The sequence below is a fragment of the Mus musculus genome, chromosome 11 (genome assembly GCF_000001635.26).
Source record: "Mus musculus strain C57BL/6J chromosome 11, GRCm38.p6 C57BL/6J".
Taxonomy (NCBI): Eukaryota; Metazoa; Chordata; class Mammalia; order Rodentia; family Muridae; genus Mus; species Mus musculus.
The window spans coordinates 47,192,845-47,209,625 of NC_000077.6; the positions used below are offsets into that span (position 1 = coordinate 47,192,845).

Here is a 16,781-nt window from a genome sequence, read left to right on the forward strand (position 1 = left end):
TTGATGGCAGAACTGTAGTTTATTCAGATGCCTGCTCAGATATGCAGAGGGAGGTCTATAGACTAGCCCCAGAGGTCTGATCATTGTTTCTTTGTTGCTTTCTGTCAACACACTTGTTTATCCTTGGGACATTTCAAAGAGATGCAGATCCTACTCATAGCAAGCAATTCCCCATTGACCTTTTTACCTTCTAATGGTCTCCAGCAGATATGTGTAAAAGTTTATACCCTTGAGCCATAGTCTCAGATCTCTTTTGAGCAAACCAAGACAGCCTAATTGCAGGTAAAAAACAAAACTTTCTTAAGTTAGAGAATAAACAGCCAGCTTTAAGAGAAAAGGCTTCAGTACATGACAAAGGCATTTTATGCTTGGTTTCTTCTAATGAATCTCATATATGAATCCAGGTCTATGAAGTTCACAAAAATGTAAAGTAATGCCAGAGTAAAGGAAACATCAGTGGTTGCTTGGAGGTAGGGGAGGACAAAACGGTTTTGTTGGGACAAAGAATTTGAAATGGGACAGAGAGAGACTCTTGTGGGTAGAGGACATGCTCCACATTTTTAAATGGTGGCGGGGTTTTCATGTGTAATTTTTACATGGCATACAAGCATACACACACACACACACAGACACACACACACATTTTCAAAAAAAAATTGAAAAGAATGATAGGCATCACTGGGGGACTTTGAATTGCATTCCAGATGTGATAAGGATAGACAGTGTCTTCACAAGCAGAGAGTCTTAGTAGCACAAGGTACCTCCAGCAAATATAATCCCCACCCCGTATTGCACTCATACACCAAGTTGCTGATTTTCAATAGTTATATTAGTTAGTACATCTTAGGTAAATGATGCTTTGAGGAACTGTCTAGTCAGTCTTGGCTTCCATGTGGACAGGACAAATCCCATGCAACATGAAGGCCTTCATAAGCCTGAATAAGAGATTATTTCTAACCAGTGGTCTCTACTTCACAAAGTAAATAAGTACAAACCTATACAACAAAGCACTGTGCATCTGCTTCCCCATCACTGTGATCAGCTATCTAAGAGATGTGACATGACGGGTGGAAGGACACCATCTATTTCCGCTCACATGTTGACCGTGTAGTCTCTCACTGTGTAGCAGGTATGGGAGCTGGAAGCGGTGGGCATAAGTGTGATCCTGCTCACTCACATATCTAAGGATCATGAAGCACTGAGTGGCAGGAAGCAGAGCAGGACTAGAAACCTGAAGGCCCTCCCCCAGGAACACACTTCCTCTCAAAAACCTCCACTTCCTAAACAATTTATCCAGAAAGCAATGGCAGTTGGAGAGTGGAGAGGTGACACATGAGCCTGAGGTGGACAGTTCACATTCCGACTGTATTCCTAACCAAGCAATAACAATAAACATGATTTTAGTAATCAAGTTTGGTAATCCTGACTAATCAAGGCACATCGTGTAGGAAACATGCATTTTACTACAAGAAGAACAATGAGAACCTTAAGTAAGAGACCACTTAACAAAAAGGCTTTAGAATTAGATTTTCAGAGTTGAATTCTCTGCTCTATTATTATTATTATTATTATTATTATTATTGACAGGTTACTCATCAATGTCTGAATTTACTAGCCTATAAAATGGAATAGCAATATTTCTTATTTCTTATCACAATGACCAGCCTGTAAACTAAATGAGACACCGGTTATCCATGCAAAGCCAACCTGCCCCTCAACAAGACACACCATTAGCCATTAGACATAGTGTTGGGTTATGGTTGTTGATAATGGACCAATTTAAGACAGTGTGGACTACAACATATAAAATGGAAATGAAAAGCAAAGTTCTGATTCATTACTTCTATTTTCACAGATGACTTTGAAATGACTGACAAGTAAGAATAGTAGTGATAGTGTCCTTCACAAGTTTGGTACCAGGATTTTCCTGTCTTTAAAGTGTTATGGTTCATAGCACCATCTGGAAGCTGGTTAACAGTGGTTACTACCATCTAAGCCACAAAGGGACACACACGGTGAGACCATCTTACTTGTTTATAGCACCACAGCTATGAGTGTTATCTAAGTCTTCAAGGTCAAAATGCCAATTCATTCACCATCCCAATGTGTCGTCTCAGTGGCTAGCAAGGTAAATTGGCTCAGATCTAGATTTCAGAGGATTGATTGTTTTCTCATCAGAAACTTACTGGTCGGGACTTGATTTCTTTGGCGTAGAGAGGTTGTAAGAATTCTGAGTCTCCTTCTAGCTTCAGACCCTTTTCTGTGATTCTTAAGTTTCCCATTCCATCCTGAAATAGACACACAAACACAACAGGGAAAATGTGATGAGCTAACATTTCAAAATACCCCAGGCTGTCAAAAATTGAAACAGTTATTGCCTTCTCCTTCCTTCCTTCTTCTTATTCTTTTTTTTTTTTTTAATATTTTCAGGAGTGAGATGAGGGGAATCCAAACGAACATAAAATACCAGGAGGCATTGTTCAATATAATTATGCATATTATTCTTTTTGCTCACTTATTCCAGGCAAATTCTATTCCAAGAATGCCCCTGAGCCACTGACTCACAGAGAAAGAAGAAGCCCTCATGCCTAGGCTGCACAGAACAAGGGAGGTAGGAGAGGCAAAAGGATGATTCTCTAAGTGGAAATGAAAGATTCCATTTCCAAAATTCCTTGTGGAAATTTCACACCCACGGCTTATAGTCAAATTGAGTGTTTCGCATGCTTTGTCTGGCTCCTCAAACATTTGAGAAGTCTAATCAGGGACTAGCATTTTAAATAGGATTTGTTGCGCTAATGCTAACATATCTTCAAAGGTAGACATCTTTAGGCAGCATCTATATACTTACCACAAGTATCAATTTGTGGATATTGCTACACATCATGCTCACTTACAATCTTCCCTCCCCTTGCTCAAAAAGAACCCAAATACCATATATATGATTGTAATTCCACCTGACAATCATTCCTTAATATCAAACAAAATATCAAACCCTAACAATGATTCATGTGTTGACAGCAAATACCCAGTAAGAGCATCCGTATCTTAGGGGTTATACATCTTTCTAATAATTTGCTTACTTGAATGGTATTTTTCTACTATCATTGGTTAATAGACAAAATACTAGATAGTTTTCTGTAATGAATCATTTATCTACATTTTCCCAAGCAAATAGGTTTTGTATTCATTCATTCTCATATCCGCCCCTTGCATTTGTGTGTGTGTGTGTGTGAATGTATTTGCTTTATTTTGATAAAATACAATGTCTTTCTCCCTCTGTGCTTCTCATCTCATATATATGCCCTTGACTGTTGTATTTTCTGAAAACTGTAAGTTACATTCAAGCTTTGATCAGTCTCTTGAGTTTTCTAGAAAGAATGTATTCAGAGTATATCCTAGGAAATAGGATGTATTGTTTTAATGAACTACAAGACATAAACTCATTAATATTAAACAACATAAATTTTGTATCTAATAGTACTTAATGTTGGAATTCTGCCTAAGGGTTTATGGTACTAAATTCTAGGCACTAGAAGGGCTGGTTCCTTTGAGAAGATTGAATGTGAATCTTTTCTTTGTTTAGCTTTTACAGGTGTACCAGAGCCCTGTTCTCATGACAACATTCCACCCTCAACATTAACAGTGGCTGAATTGAATTATTATTAACTGTTTAGCTAAGAGATCAATGTTCTGTGATTTCATTAGGCTTGTCACTTCAATAGGCTAATGTTTATATTGTCAACTAACAAGGATCTAGATTCACCTGGGAGCTAAATCTCTTGGGATAGTCCTAAAGTGTTTCCTACACTATATCAGCCTCCTAGCTATTTGTGTGGAGATTCTCTACATTAGGTTAATTGAGGTGGGAAGATCTACCTTAACTGTGAGTGGCATCATCCCATGGGCAGATGTCCTAGACTGCATAGAAGGAAGGAACAAGTTGAGCATGAGCATTGCTGCAAGCTTCTTGACTAGGTACATCATAACAAACTGCTTCAACCTGCTGCCATGCCTTCCCCTGCCTGGATGGACTGTCCCTTTCAATTGTGGGCCTAAGTGAGCTCTCTCTTGAGCTGGTATTGAGAGGAGTTTTAGTTGCAGCAATGAGACAAGTAAACAATACAGCTAATTCAGAGATGCCATCCCTTCTACCATCATCTGCTCACACAATTCTATCTGCAAACTTAGCTCCCCTTAGCCAGGAATAGTAGCATCTCACAGGTTCTGAGAACACAGTATGGATATCTTTGGGATATGTGAGATTTTCTATTTGCCATTTGCAGTATTTTTCTACCAAGAAGCACATAGCATTCTTGCTATGATATTATTAACCATTGCTAATCCCAGCCAGAAGGAGCCAAAATTTCATTAGAAGACTGAACTAAAGTAGAGGCAGGAGGATCAGAAGTTCAAGGTCATCTTCAGCTATAGTCTGAATTCCAGGCCAGACAGAACTACAGGAAACACATACTCTCTGTCTGTCTCTCCTTCTGTCTCCTTCCCCCATCTTTCTGTCCCCCTCTCCTCTTCTCCCTCTTTCCTACAGTTATTTTTGTTAGTGATTTAAAGAAGTGTACCCACCAAACAGCTTCAGAACCCCGAACTACCCCAACATTATGACTAATACAAAGAAATGAAACTTTGCCAACTCTTAAAAAGCATAGTCTGATAGGGAAGTACCCATCATATGGTGGAGCTTCAGTCACCGGAACTCTGCTGTGTGTTGTCATGCCACCTACATACAACAGTCCACATCAATGTCTCCTGTACTCTCAATTTGTTTCATGACATTTTTTAAGTCCACTCTTGTTTTACAGATTTGTAAACTTTGCAAATGTTTTGCTTTGTATTATTCTGTTTCCTAGTAACACTTGAAAACTGAAATTCCCAAGAGTTCCTGTCAATTCTGGGTGGCCCTCTCACCCATTCACCTCCCATAACCTCCTTGCTCAGGGACATCATATATTCTCCACAGTTATTTCACTAAGATATGAAATCTCAGATTCCTACAGCAGTTTCCTATCACAGAACAGCCCTCAGGTGTGTGTCTCAATGCATTCACTATTGTTGGAATGGAACTGAACAATAAACTTGGCAATGGCCACTTTCCCCCTTCCCTTTATATGTATGCACACTTCACCCTATGAATTGGAAGAGATGGTACACACCTCTGATACTCTTATTTTTGGCATTTATAGACACAGCTCTGCCAATATGAGCCCACATTCAAACCCTGACATGCATTAGGCTGGAGGATATGAATGGGTCTCACCAGTAGCTGGGAGTACTTGCAATAAAGAGAAAAAGAAAAAATCAAAAGAGAGTAAAGATAGAGAAATGATTGAATCCTAAGAAAGACAACTATATTCTGACCACCAGATAACCCCTTTACAGTAGTAGTTTAGTTTTTATATCTATACCCATCTTGGCTGCAAATGTATCCTTGCCACTTACCTATTTCTTCTTGGAGGATCCTCATATGTTTATGCACATAAGATTTAGCTTTCTATTTTCCTTCCTGTTCTCTGTGTGTTTACAAATATTTGGTGATAGGCTGGAGAAATGGCTCAGTGGTGAAGAACACTGACTGCTTTTCCAGACATTCTGAGCTCAATTCCTAGCAACCACATGGTGGCTCACAATCATCTATAATGGGATCCGATGCCCTCCTCTAGGATGTCTGAAGACAGCTACAGTATACTTATATACATGTAGTAAATAAATCTTTAAAATGGTGGTATAAATTGGTTAAAAATGAAATATGCTGTTGGTCTTTGTGTGCAGAAACAAAGCATATCACGGTGATAAACTAAAGGTCTTCCCACTTTTAGAGTTTCTCCTTCACAGACTGTGTCAAAGATTCATCAAAATATCGTGACATCAATATCATCTGAAATGGTTGCATCTTGTAGTACAACAAGAACTTGAAGGTATAACTAGATAATGGTTCCAGGTCAGACCTGAGGCTTGACTTTCCTCCTAGTAGAATGTAAAAAGAGATATGTACTACTAAATATACATGATAAATACTTAAAGACTCACTGGCTTTTTTCCATGTTCAAATGGTAAAATTTCTATTTCTCTAAGATAAGGAGGGGGATAGCCAAAGAGCTGGTTTCACCAGAGTGAACATGGTTCTCACTATTGGCAGAGAACTCTCAACATCAAGGGACCCTATCTATGAGTGTGACTCCAGTTCTCTCAGTTGAAATTGATAAAGGAGGATATGAGTGGGTCTCATCAGTAGCTGGGAGAACTTGTAATAAAGAGAAAAAGAAGAAATCAAATTAGAGCACGGTCTGGTGCTTAGTCATTAAGACATCTGAAACATCCCAAGCAAAGTAGACCCGGATGCTGGCCTTGAAGTCTTGGAGCTGCAGAGTAGCACGATGTGGTTTTAAGGCAGTCTTCCTTCTTGCTCCCGTGATCTTTCTGCTGAATCAGCATCAGACAGGTTTTTAATTCTGTCAGCACATTTGAGTCAGGAAGTGATGCCAAGTCCTATTTTAGTAAGCACTCACATGGTAGTCTCTTCCCGAAGCAGTTTTAATGGTGGGCACGAATTAGATTTGAACCAAGCACGAAATGATATTAGGCAATACAAAGATGGAATGAGAATGAGTCTTAATGGGGTACAAGGCTCTGGGGTGTTTTCTTCACTGCTAAAATCCTAACATCCTGCCTAGGAAACAGTACCTGTTCAAAAAATGTTTTGGAGAGAAAGAATCCATTCATTCTAAATAAACATCACTTGTAACTTAACAACAATGTGATTTTCCATGGATTTAATTGAAACAGATCTTAAGTTGAAAATGTAACTGGTAGAAAATGTGTGCCTATTGCCCTTTGTGATCACATGACTGACAGAGGGGAGTTCACTGCTCCACCCAACACCCCTCGTTGCCCAGACACGGATGAGCCCACATGAAGCATGATTCCTAAACAATGTTATCACTTTCACGCATTTTAAAGCCAAAATATCCATTAGCCAAACCGTGCAGAGATGAGAATCTTGTATAGTTAGTTACATTTGGAAATGTAATGGAAGGTAGTGGGGGAGGCTGGGTTTACAAAACTGCTAAAGTTAGATCTATTTCTATACCACCTTCCAAATTGTTAGAACATGCTTTCTCAATGAGGATAGGAAGGCCCAATTATCCCATAATTAACTAGTTATGGGGTTTAAGCCATTAAAATAAAAGATCTCAGGCTTTCTATCTAGAAAGCATATTTGTGTTTATATAGAGAGTACAAATGCATCTTGAGGGAAGGAAGTCAAAAATGAAAGACCTGAGAAATACTGTATTAAGGAATTAGAATTTTTAAATAGAATATTCTTCAAGGATTTCATATATATACACAAAGTATTTGGTTCCAATCATCATCTACTCTCCACCTCCAACCCCCCAGAGGCCCTTATTCTGCTCCCCAAATTCATGTCCTTTCCCTCCTACATCCATCCCTTTCCTCTATTTTATAACTCATTCAGTCTAATTCCTGCTACTCATATGATCATGGGTGCTAAACCATCAGTGAAATCTGACCAATCTACCAGGATCCACAGCCCTAAGGAAAACTGACTGTTCCTCCACTGCCTGGCAGCCATCAACTATAACAGCTCTTCTGATGTAGGGAACTAAAAAGGGGCCCTGAGGAAGGGGGGGGACCCACACCCCACCAGAGTTTTACCTGTTCTCTGATCTGTCAGGTGTGGGAGAGCTGCCATACATTTTCCACTCATCTCTGGGTGGGCATTCCAGCCTCTGACCTATTCTTCAGGGGGCGGCCAAGAGGCAGCCTTACCTGGGATTCCTATAGCTACTTTGCAAAAGCCACCAGGGTTATAGGAGAGAGGGATGAAGAAAGAGGTTCCCAACACCTATGAGAGTGAGTGCAGTGGATCTTGACTGGAGCACATGAAGGCCTTCTTTTTTTTTTTTTTTTTTCTCTCCTAATACTTTTTTATTCTCTAGGACTTTGCCAACATCTGGGGGATCTAGTAAGACATACTCTTTAAATCCTTTGTGTTATTTTAGAAACCTGAGGGGTTTGTCAAGTTCCCATTTTAACTAAAACTAATATATATGTATAATACATATACACATACATGTACATATGCATGTACACACACATACACACACACACACACATACACACACACACACACACACACACACACACATTCATTTCCTTAGGCCAAAATCCTGTGTGGACTTTAAACAAAGCCCAGCCTGGTTCTTTCTTTTGGTGATTGGTCAGTTAGCATAAAGCAAGAAGGACTTCTAAGGGGAGATTAGAAACAGCTTACTAGGAGAAAGCCTGTCCCATCCTCCAAGCACAGTGGGCCTTGATGAGCAGAGACATTCCATGGTTTTAGAGCTTTTTTATAGAAATGCAGGGAGAAAGAGAGAAGGGAGGAAGGGAGGGAGGGAAGGAGAGAGAGAGAGAGAGAGAGAGAGAGAGAGAGAGAGAGAGAGAGAGAAGGCTAGAGAGAAAGACAGTAAGAGGGAGAGAGGAAAGGAGAGAGGAGAGGAGAAGACAAAGGGAAATGAAAGAGGAGAGACGAGTGAGAGAAGTGAGAGGTAAGAGAACAAAGGAGTGAGAGAGACAAGTAAGAGGTAAGAGAGTGAGGTGGGGGCCTCACAGCCCCTTTTATGGTCTTTACTGTTGCTAGGTAACTGGGGAGGAGTTTAGCCTGAAGGTCAGAAGCTTGGGCCATTGCCTACATGACTGGAGGCTGTGGATGCCAGTAACTTAGGGGCCAGAGTTCCAGGAGCATAAGGGAATGCCTACTATGTTATGTAGGTGAATTATGACTTCGGAGTTCAGACCTCAGCTCGACTGGAGACCAGCCTGTCTGTGCATAGCCCAATGCCCCACACTCTGCTAAGGGGCAGATGCTCCTGTGCTACCCCACGCCACAATCCATGCTGGAATGTTGGTTGGCTTGATCTTGTATACATCTTTTACAGCAATCACAGCTGCTGTGAATTCAGAAGTATAAGAATCCTATCATGTCCACAACACTCTCTTTCACCATAGCTCTGCCAACCTCTGCCTCTTGCTCTTTTTCTGTCTTCTCTCCATGATGAATGATTCTTGGGTCCATGTGTTAGGGTGTTAGAATTTTCCAGTCTCTATTTTCCTTTAGATGGTCACTTTTAACATCTCTGCCTCAAACTGTCTCCTATATTTTACAGATTTTAAACAATAAAAAGTCCCCAGAAGGGGTAATGATGGAACTTCTGAACTGTACATGAAACACTTCTTTATTCTTTTATTTTTTAAAACTCTTTTCTCATACAATGATACCCCTTCCCTCCATCCCCAGCCTGAACCTGCAAGCTTTCACATCCCTGATTTCTCCCAGCCTGTTTATCCCTGCTTCTCCACAGCCTCTCCACCTTTTCCTTTTTTGGAGTGTTTACAGACATTCACCCATGGCTAATAAAAACTTTCCCATCTCCGGGCTCCTCTCTCCAGTCTTTTGGTTTTGTTGTGGATGTCTTCTCTACAGCTGCTGTCCCAAAGCCAGAGATACTCAGCTCTCTCAGATCTCAGAGTCCCTATGCCCTGCCTCTTGTCTCAGGGCTCTCTGTCCTCTTTTATCTCCTCCTAACTGCTTTCTATCAAATTATATAGTCAGCCATGTAGACCTATATTCTCCCTCACTAGACTTCAAATACCCTGAAGTAAAGCATTGTGTATTGTTTCTTGTTCTAATGGAATCTAGTGGTATCATTCACATCTTAAAGTTATATTCCCAAATATGTAACTTTAAGAGATCGAGTGATATGTGTTAGACAAAAGGTTGTTTAGGAAGTGCTCATTGATGTTCATATCAGAACACTGACAATAAAAGCTACCCTTTCCCCAAGCACGATCCAAAGTATATTGCCTCCATTGTATTCCTAATCCTTGCTATCACTTTCAGGGGTCCTTACTGTATTATTATTAGCTTCATTTCACAAATGAATAAACTAATGGCCTGATGTTCATTCTATCTCCCAAACAACACTCCTCAACATCATATCTTACAGTGCCCTGTTAAGATCCAGCTGTATGCCAGCTGCCAGGTGAACTGGTACAAAAAGATACAGATGGGAAGACCATCCCTTCCAGAAGCTCCAAAGCTAAAAGACAGCAAGTGAGTGGCTTACAGGATGGCTAAGATATGGAGATACACTATATCTAATTTGTTACCACGGAGAGCAAAGTGGTATGGGCACTCTGAGAAAGATTTATTTTTTTCATGTGGCTACAATCTAGCCCAGGAATTACAGTGAGGTGTCTGCTAAGGTAGTTCAAACCCACACTCATACATCAACACACAAATGTTCACTATAGCACCATTTGGAGCAGAACAAGTGGAAACCACCAAAAATGTCCATCAGCTATGGATGAAATGAAAAAATAAAAAAGACAATATTCTCCATCATTGCAAAGGAATGCAAGCTAGCAATAGGAGGATTGAAATGCTGTTACATTCCAAAATATGAATGAGCCGCAAAAAACGTTATGCCAAGTTAAAAAAGACAGACATAAAAGCCCACGTACTGCATGACTCCATTTACATGTAATGTCCCGAGAAGCAAATCTAGAGAGACCCAGAGTAGATTAGTGGTTGCCCAAGGCTTAGCGTGGAAACAGGAGCTGACCACAGAGAAGTTCGAGGGATTATTTTGAGGTGCTATAAAATGGGGTTGTGAAGATAGTTGCATAGTAGTAAATTGACTGAAAATCACTGAATTGTACATTCAGCATAGGGGAAGCTTAGAGTATGCAAATATAACCTTAACAAGTTCCTTTTCAAAAGAGTGACAGACTCTCAAGGAAGCTGGCTAAGGGCTCAGCATTCTGTGCTCTGGAAGCCCCCAAATCACTTCAGCATATCAGCTCAGAGAGGTACACTGGGCGGGAGAGTTAGCAAGTTCAAGAGGAGGCCAGCAACAAATACCTGGGATTGCCTGCCTGCCCTTTGTGTGCCACTATTAAAGGACCCAGGCTAGCAGTTTTCTGTTGCCATCATAGACCAAGATTCAAGGAGGATTTCTCAAGAGAAGCAAGATGGAACGCTCACATAGGATACACTTCGGGATCAAGGAAAACTGTAGGGGAGGCTTCACAGGCATCCCCTGACCTTTCCTGAGGAGCAGGAACCTAAATGTCAGCAGTGCTGGGAGCAAAGGAGGCAGCCAACACGACACCCCCCACACCGTGTCTCTGTCACAGCTTTGGATTCCTTCAGTCATGTGCTGGGTCATGGGAAATTCATGGGTACTTTCTTTCTTCGGCCACTCAGGCTGACTATGAACTTTCTACTTCTTATACTTACTATGTTTTATTTAACATAAGGCTTAGGTATCAGATCACATTCTCTCCCTCCCCTTCTCCCCCCACCAACACATATATACAAAGAGAGAGAGAGGGAGGGAGGAAAAGAGAGAATAATATTGTCAAATTGCTTTGGTAACAGTGGATCAGGACTGTGACTGCTTACTCATAAGACTGCTTAAAGTAAAGGTGACTATATCTGAAGCACCTCGGGGTTTCTAGATAGCAGCAGAAATATATTCATATGCATTCTTTGCTCTACATTGTTCTAGAAGTGACTAAGTCAAGGGGGTTTGTAGCCTAGCAAGACACACATGAAGCAAGTGAGTCTAAGTGTCCTTCATGACAAATTGCCCAAGAACCACTTGTCTTTAAGGGCTTCAGTGGAAGCATATATGTCTATCTCTTTCTTCGAGAAGGTGCTTCTTGATCTCCACAGCCCTTCGGAAAACTGCTCATTCTTGCTTTCCTCAGGAACTGTAGCAGAATGTGCATGCATGCATGCATGCTTACATCCAGTGCTTTGGCATACTGTTCATGAGAAAAGACTCAAGAATCAGACAGCATTAGCTAGAACACTGACTCAAAGCTTAGCCCTAAGCAGCACTTGGATAATCAGGTAAATACTATTTATAAATCAAGAATTACATCAGATAATCCATATGTATCATTCAGAAGCAGCCAGGTTATAACCATTGAGACAGACACTGAAAACCTCTGGGACCTCAAACAATGATGATTTATTTCTCACCCAAGTGCTACGTCCACAAAATTCATTAAGATAGTAATATAGGATAACAGAATACCTGCCATTTAAAACACTCTGCTGTTTTCCACTTCTCTGGGCCCAGGAAGGTTTATATTTCCATACCCACTTATGATAGATTCTGTTGGTTAATCATGAGCAACTCAGTCCGCTAGTAGGAGGTGCTTGAGAGCCTCTGCAATGCCTGGCCATACTCTTTTCCTCTCTTTTGACTACCAGCTTGTCACAGTAAAGACCAGTATTTGGATTGTCTTTTTTTACCCTAAACATCTCTTATGCCCTCTGACACAGGAGTACATTGTTATTTATTATAGTTGAGAAGTCTTCAGTTAGTCACAAGGAACCAGATTCTAAAATTAGCTCCTAAATGAACCTAAGTGGGGCTTAAAAGTTAGTGTATTCTAATACCACATATTCAGCCCAATGCTCTACTTATTGGCTTTTGTGAAGACAGCCAACCAACATGAAGTTACTTCTGTAGACTAAAGTTTGTTTTAAAGATGGGAGTGTTGGCTCTGACCTGTAATCTCAGCACACAGTGCAGAAGGAATGTGAGGTAGGTGATCACAGATAGCCTGGCCCGATCCTATCTCGAAATAACAACAGTGGTAACAAGAACAACCCCAAAGCCCCAAATGGGCTGTTCTTCAAGAATGTGTGTGAATGGGGGATGGATGGATGCAAAGCTCTCGTGCAGAATTAGTTCTTCTCAGCACCCACATCAGGCAGCTCCCAAGGGACTCGTTCTAGGAAATCTGACACCCACTTCTGACTTCAACAGGCAGGGAGGGCCCTCAAATACCTAAGTCCATACTCAGACTCACAAATTATTAAAACATAAAAATAAAATCACTTAAAACAGAATGCTTGCGAAGGAATACAATCATACAGACCTCATGGAATTACATGGGAAAATACAGAACTTTGGCTTCCAGTCTTGACTACTCATGCCAATTTAGACAGACCTAGCTCCCTCGAATCATCTTTCCAAAACAAAAGTGTGACCTTGTATGGTATTAATGTTGAAGTTTTTCCCACTTAAAAAGGGTCCGCTTCTAGGAGGATGTAGAAGAAGCAGCTTGCTACCTAAACTACCACACTAAACTACCACAAATCATAGCTGTTCCTGGGAGCTGGTGCCCACTGTCCAGGAGCTACAGGGAGGATTCGGAAGTTTGGACCTTTGCAAATGAAGTCCATGAAAAAAGCTTCTTTAAATGATTCTAAATATATAGTAGATACAGAAAGGATTCAGGCATAAAAACAAATAGCAGCACATTGTTCTGATGCAGAAACTTGTAAGCAACCTTTAAAGAGACATCGGTGGAGAATTTATCGATTGTTTGAAGGGAAGAAAATGAGAGATGGATAATAAAGTGCAAGTTGCTACATCCCCTGTCCTCAGTGACAAATGGGGACTTCTGATGCTTGAGCCATTGTTGATAAAGGAGCAGACTCATTTATCTTAAAGAGACACAGGAAAGAAAACAAGTGAAATATGATTAGGCCTCTGCCAAGTGTTCAGATTAAATCCTTACCATGGCAATTCCTGCTGTTAGGTGCATGCTTCCCACCAGTAAAGCCCAGTGAAGAGACTGGCATGAGTGGTGCTAAAAATGCATGCTGGGAAAATCCCTTCCAAAATAGATTCCTTTCCTCAGGGCATAAGCCCCAAGGGACCTGGTTTTCCTGTCTTCTCTGTTTTCCTCAAGACAAGTTGTCAGTTGTACATGGCAGTGCCTTTCATGAGGCATCAAGCTCTAGCTTCAAAGGGCCTGGTGCCTTTTTATATTTGCAAGGAAGGTTTCCAGGAAGGAGTTCGGGAATACAAAGCTTCCATGCATACTCCCTACACTAAAGCAAGCTACCAATTAACTTGGTCTCCTCTTCAAGTGTTAGTGTCCAAATTGATCTTCTAAAGGGTATTACTTGAAGTACTCTCAGCTTTTAGCTGAACTATCAAATCCCATGATTATGTTTAGTGTTAAACTAAGGAAAAGAAACAGTTTCCCAATGGGGATAACTTCTGTTGCCTCCCTGCTTGTGTCTTTAACACATGTTCCTCACAGAGCAGGGCAATTAGATGTTGCACAAGGCTTCAGTGAGCCCTTGCAAAATCTAATCTGTTCTTCAAAGTGGACAAATATATAATATAACTTCTTTGTTCCTTCTGTAGTCAGCATCTAACAGTTAAAGGTATAATATATTACAATACGAAATGAGGCAGAGGAGAATCATATGTAAGCTTTGTGTATGTGTGCATAGGGGGAGGGGGAGGGGCACAGCTATGACTCAGACAAGGTCCAAGATTCTTTTGAAAAACCTCCTTCCTTCCATCTCAGCTCTGAACTTTGTCTGTAACTCCTTTCATGGGTATTTTGCTCCCCATTCTAAGAAGGAATGAATTTAGCCATAATTTGGTCTTCCTTCTTCTTGAGTTTCATGTGTTTTGCAAATTGTATCTTGGGTATTCTAAGTTTCTGGGCTAATATCCACTTATCAGTGAGTGTATATCATGGAGCTGAGACAGAAGGAAGGGCCATCCAGAGACTGCCCTACCCTGGGATCCATATACAACCACCAAACCAAGACACTATTGTATATGCCAGAAAGATTTTGCTGACAGGACCCTGATATAGCTATCTCCTGTGAGGCAATGCCAGTGCCTGTCAAATACAGAAGTGCATGCTTACAGTCATCTATTGGATAGAACACAATGAAGGAGCTAGAGAAAGTAACCAAGGAGCTAAAGGGGTCTACAACCCTATATAAGGAACAACAATATGAACTTACCAGTACCCCCCAGAGCTGTGTCTCTAGTTGCAAATGTAGCAGAGGATGGCCTAGTTGGCCATCAATGGGAGGAGAGGCCCTTGGTCTTGTGAAGATTCTATGCTCCAGTACTGGGGAATGCCAGGGCCAGGAAGCAGGAGTGGGTGGGTTGTAGAGCAGGGAGGAGGGAGGGTATAGGGGGTTTTGGAGATAGCATTTGAAATGTAAATGAAGAAAATATCTAATAAAAATTACCAAAAAAAAAGAAAAAGAAAAAAACCTGCCAAATGAAAAGAGCAAGTCAGCTAAGATCTTGACCGGGGGGGGGGGGGGGGGTCACTGGATTGACACTGAGAATGGCTGGCATGGAAGTGACTCCCATCATATGATTTTTATTCTATGGTAAAGAACCAGATGCAATAAACTCAGAGGAGGGAAAGGACCAATCCTCAATACCTTAGAGAAGACACCTCTGTGGAGTTTGGGCTTGTGTTCTTTATGTAGCCAGATGCTCAATGGAGATGGTAACTCACAAAATGATAGAGGTGAAATTTACAGTTTAATTTAACTAGAGTCTAATGAGATGTCAGATTTCACTCCAAAAGCAGCTCTCTAAAAAGTGTTAACAATAATAGATTCTGCAACTTCGTTCAAATTAAAGAACTCTTTGGAATGTTCTCCCTGCTTCCCTTTTTTCTTTCCTTTTTGTTTTTAAATAAATTCATAAAGCCACAGGCCAGACCACAAGTTTCAGAACCACAGTGATCAATTTTGAAGCCCAGATCCCAACAATTAAAAGGTGGAGTCTTTTCCTGAACCTTCCACTGGCTATAAGATAGTGATCACAACCTCCTTCCTTGAGTTCTGTGTATCTATCTTTTCATGTGATCTGCTTAGCGGCCTACCTGGAGCAGTGCAAATGCCCTTGGTGAGCCTTGTATTGAATCATCCATCATCCAGCTCTTCTATGGCCTCTCTGCTCTCCTTCATTCTCTCTCTGATTCCCTTCTCTGAATCCCTTCAGCAGTATATACTCTGCCACAAACCAATTTAGCACTCACTGGATTCAGCCTGGCTCTAAGAGGTTTGCAGAAGAGGAAGAAAGGAAGGCCACTAATGGGGCTGCCAGTGTCAAGAGGTTGGAGAGAGAAGGTGATGAGAGAAAGGGATGACTCAAGGAAATGTGCTAGAGAGTCTCTGGAGGTTCCCAGGAGAAAGTGAGGGGATTTGAACCCAACTCCTATTTCAAAGCCAGCCACCCTGGAGCAGAGGAGATCAGAAGAGGTGTCTTAGGGTTCACTAAAACTGAGGCTGTGCTGTCCCTGGATCACACAGCCCATTAGCAATTTCACCAGGAAATAAGCTATCAAGGAGTAAGGAACTAGAGCCAATTAATGGGACCAAATTTGCTCTTTATCTCCTTCCATTGTCATATCACATATTTTTCACACTCACAACCTATCCCTTAAAATGGAAAATGGAAACCCTTAAAGCAGTTTTGGGTACTCAGAATCAGAATAATTTCTGGGCAAGACAGACAGCCAGCCAGCCAGGCAATGCTGGATGCTCTACAGCCCACTCAGAATCACGTTTTTTACAGTATTGGCAGAACTGTAGTAAGTGAATATACAAGTTAGATGTCCAAATGTTTGGCCAAGCACTATTTTAAGTCAGACAGAAGGAAGATATTCAAAAACATGTTGTGATTGTAGTTAATGAAAGTATATTCTTTCATATTATTGTTGTCATATGAATGCATTTTAATTGGGCTCACCACAAAAAGAATGTGTAGTAATATATATATTGATTGATTTAGCCATCCCGTAATGGGTAAATATCTCAAAAAATGAAAGTATCATTCTCTAAACCACAAACATATGTTTTCATTTGTCATTAAAATGCACAAGTT

General features: G+C 40.8%; 1 protein-coding gene across 5 annotated transcripts in view; it reads right to left on the bottom strand.

Moving 5' to 3' along the window:
* Sgcd (sarcoglycan, delta (dystrophin-associated glycoprotein)) overlaps window positions 1-16,781 on the bottom strand; it is a 1,018,375-nt gene that overhangs the window by 221,768 nt on the left and 779,826 nt on the right. For all 5 annotated transcript variants that reach the window (XM_006533307.4, XM_006533306.4, NM_011891.5 and 2 more), the window contains one exon: window positions 2,187-2,288. In XM_006533307.4, the coding sequence (XP_006533370.1) occupies window positions 2,187-2,288 (102 nt within the window). The remainder of the gene's footprint in view (window positions 1-2,186; window positions 2,289-16,781) is intronic.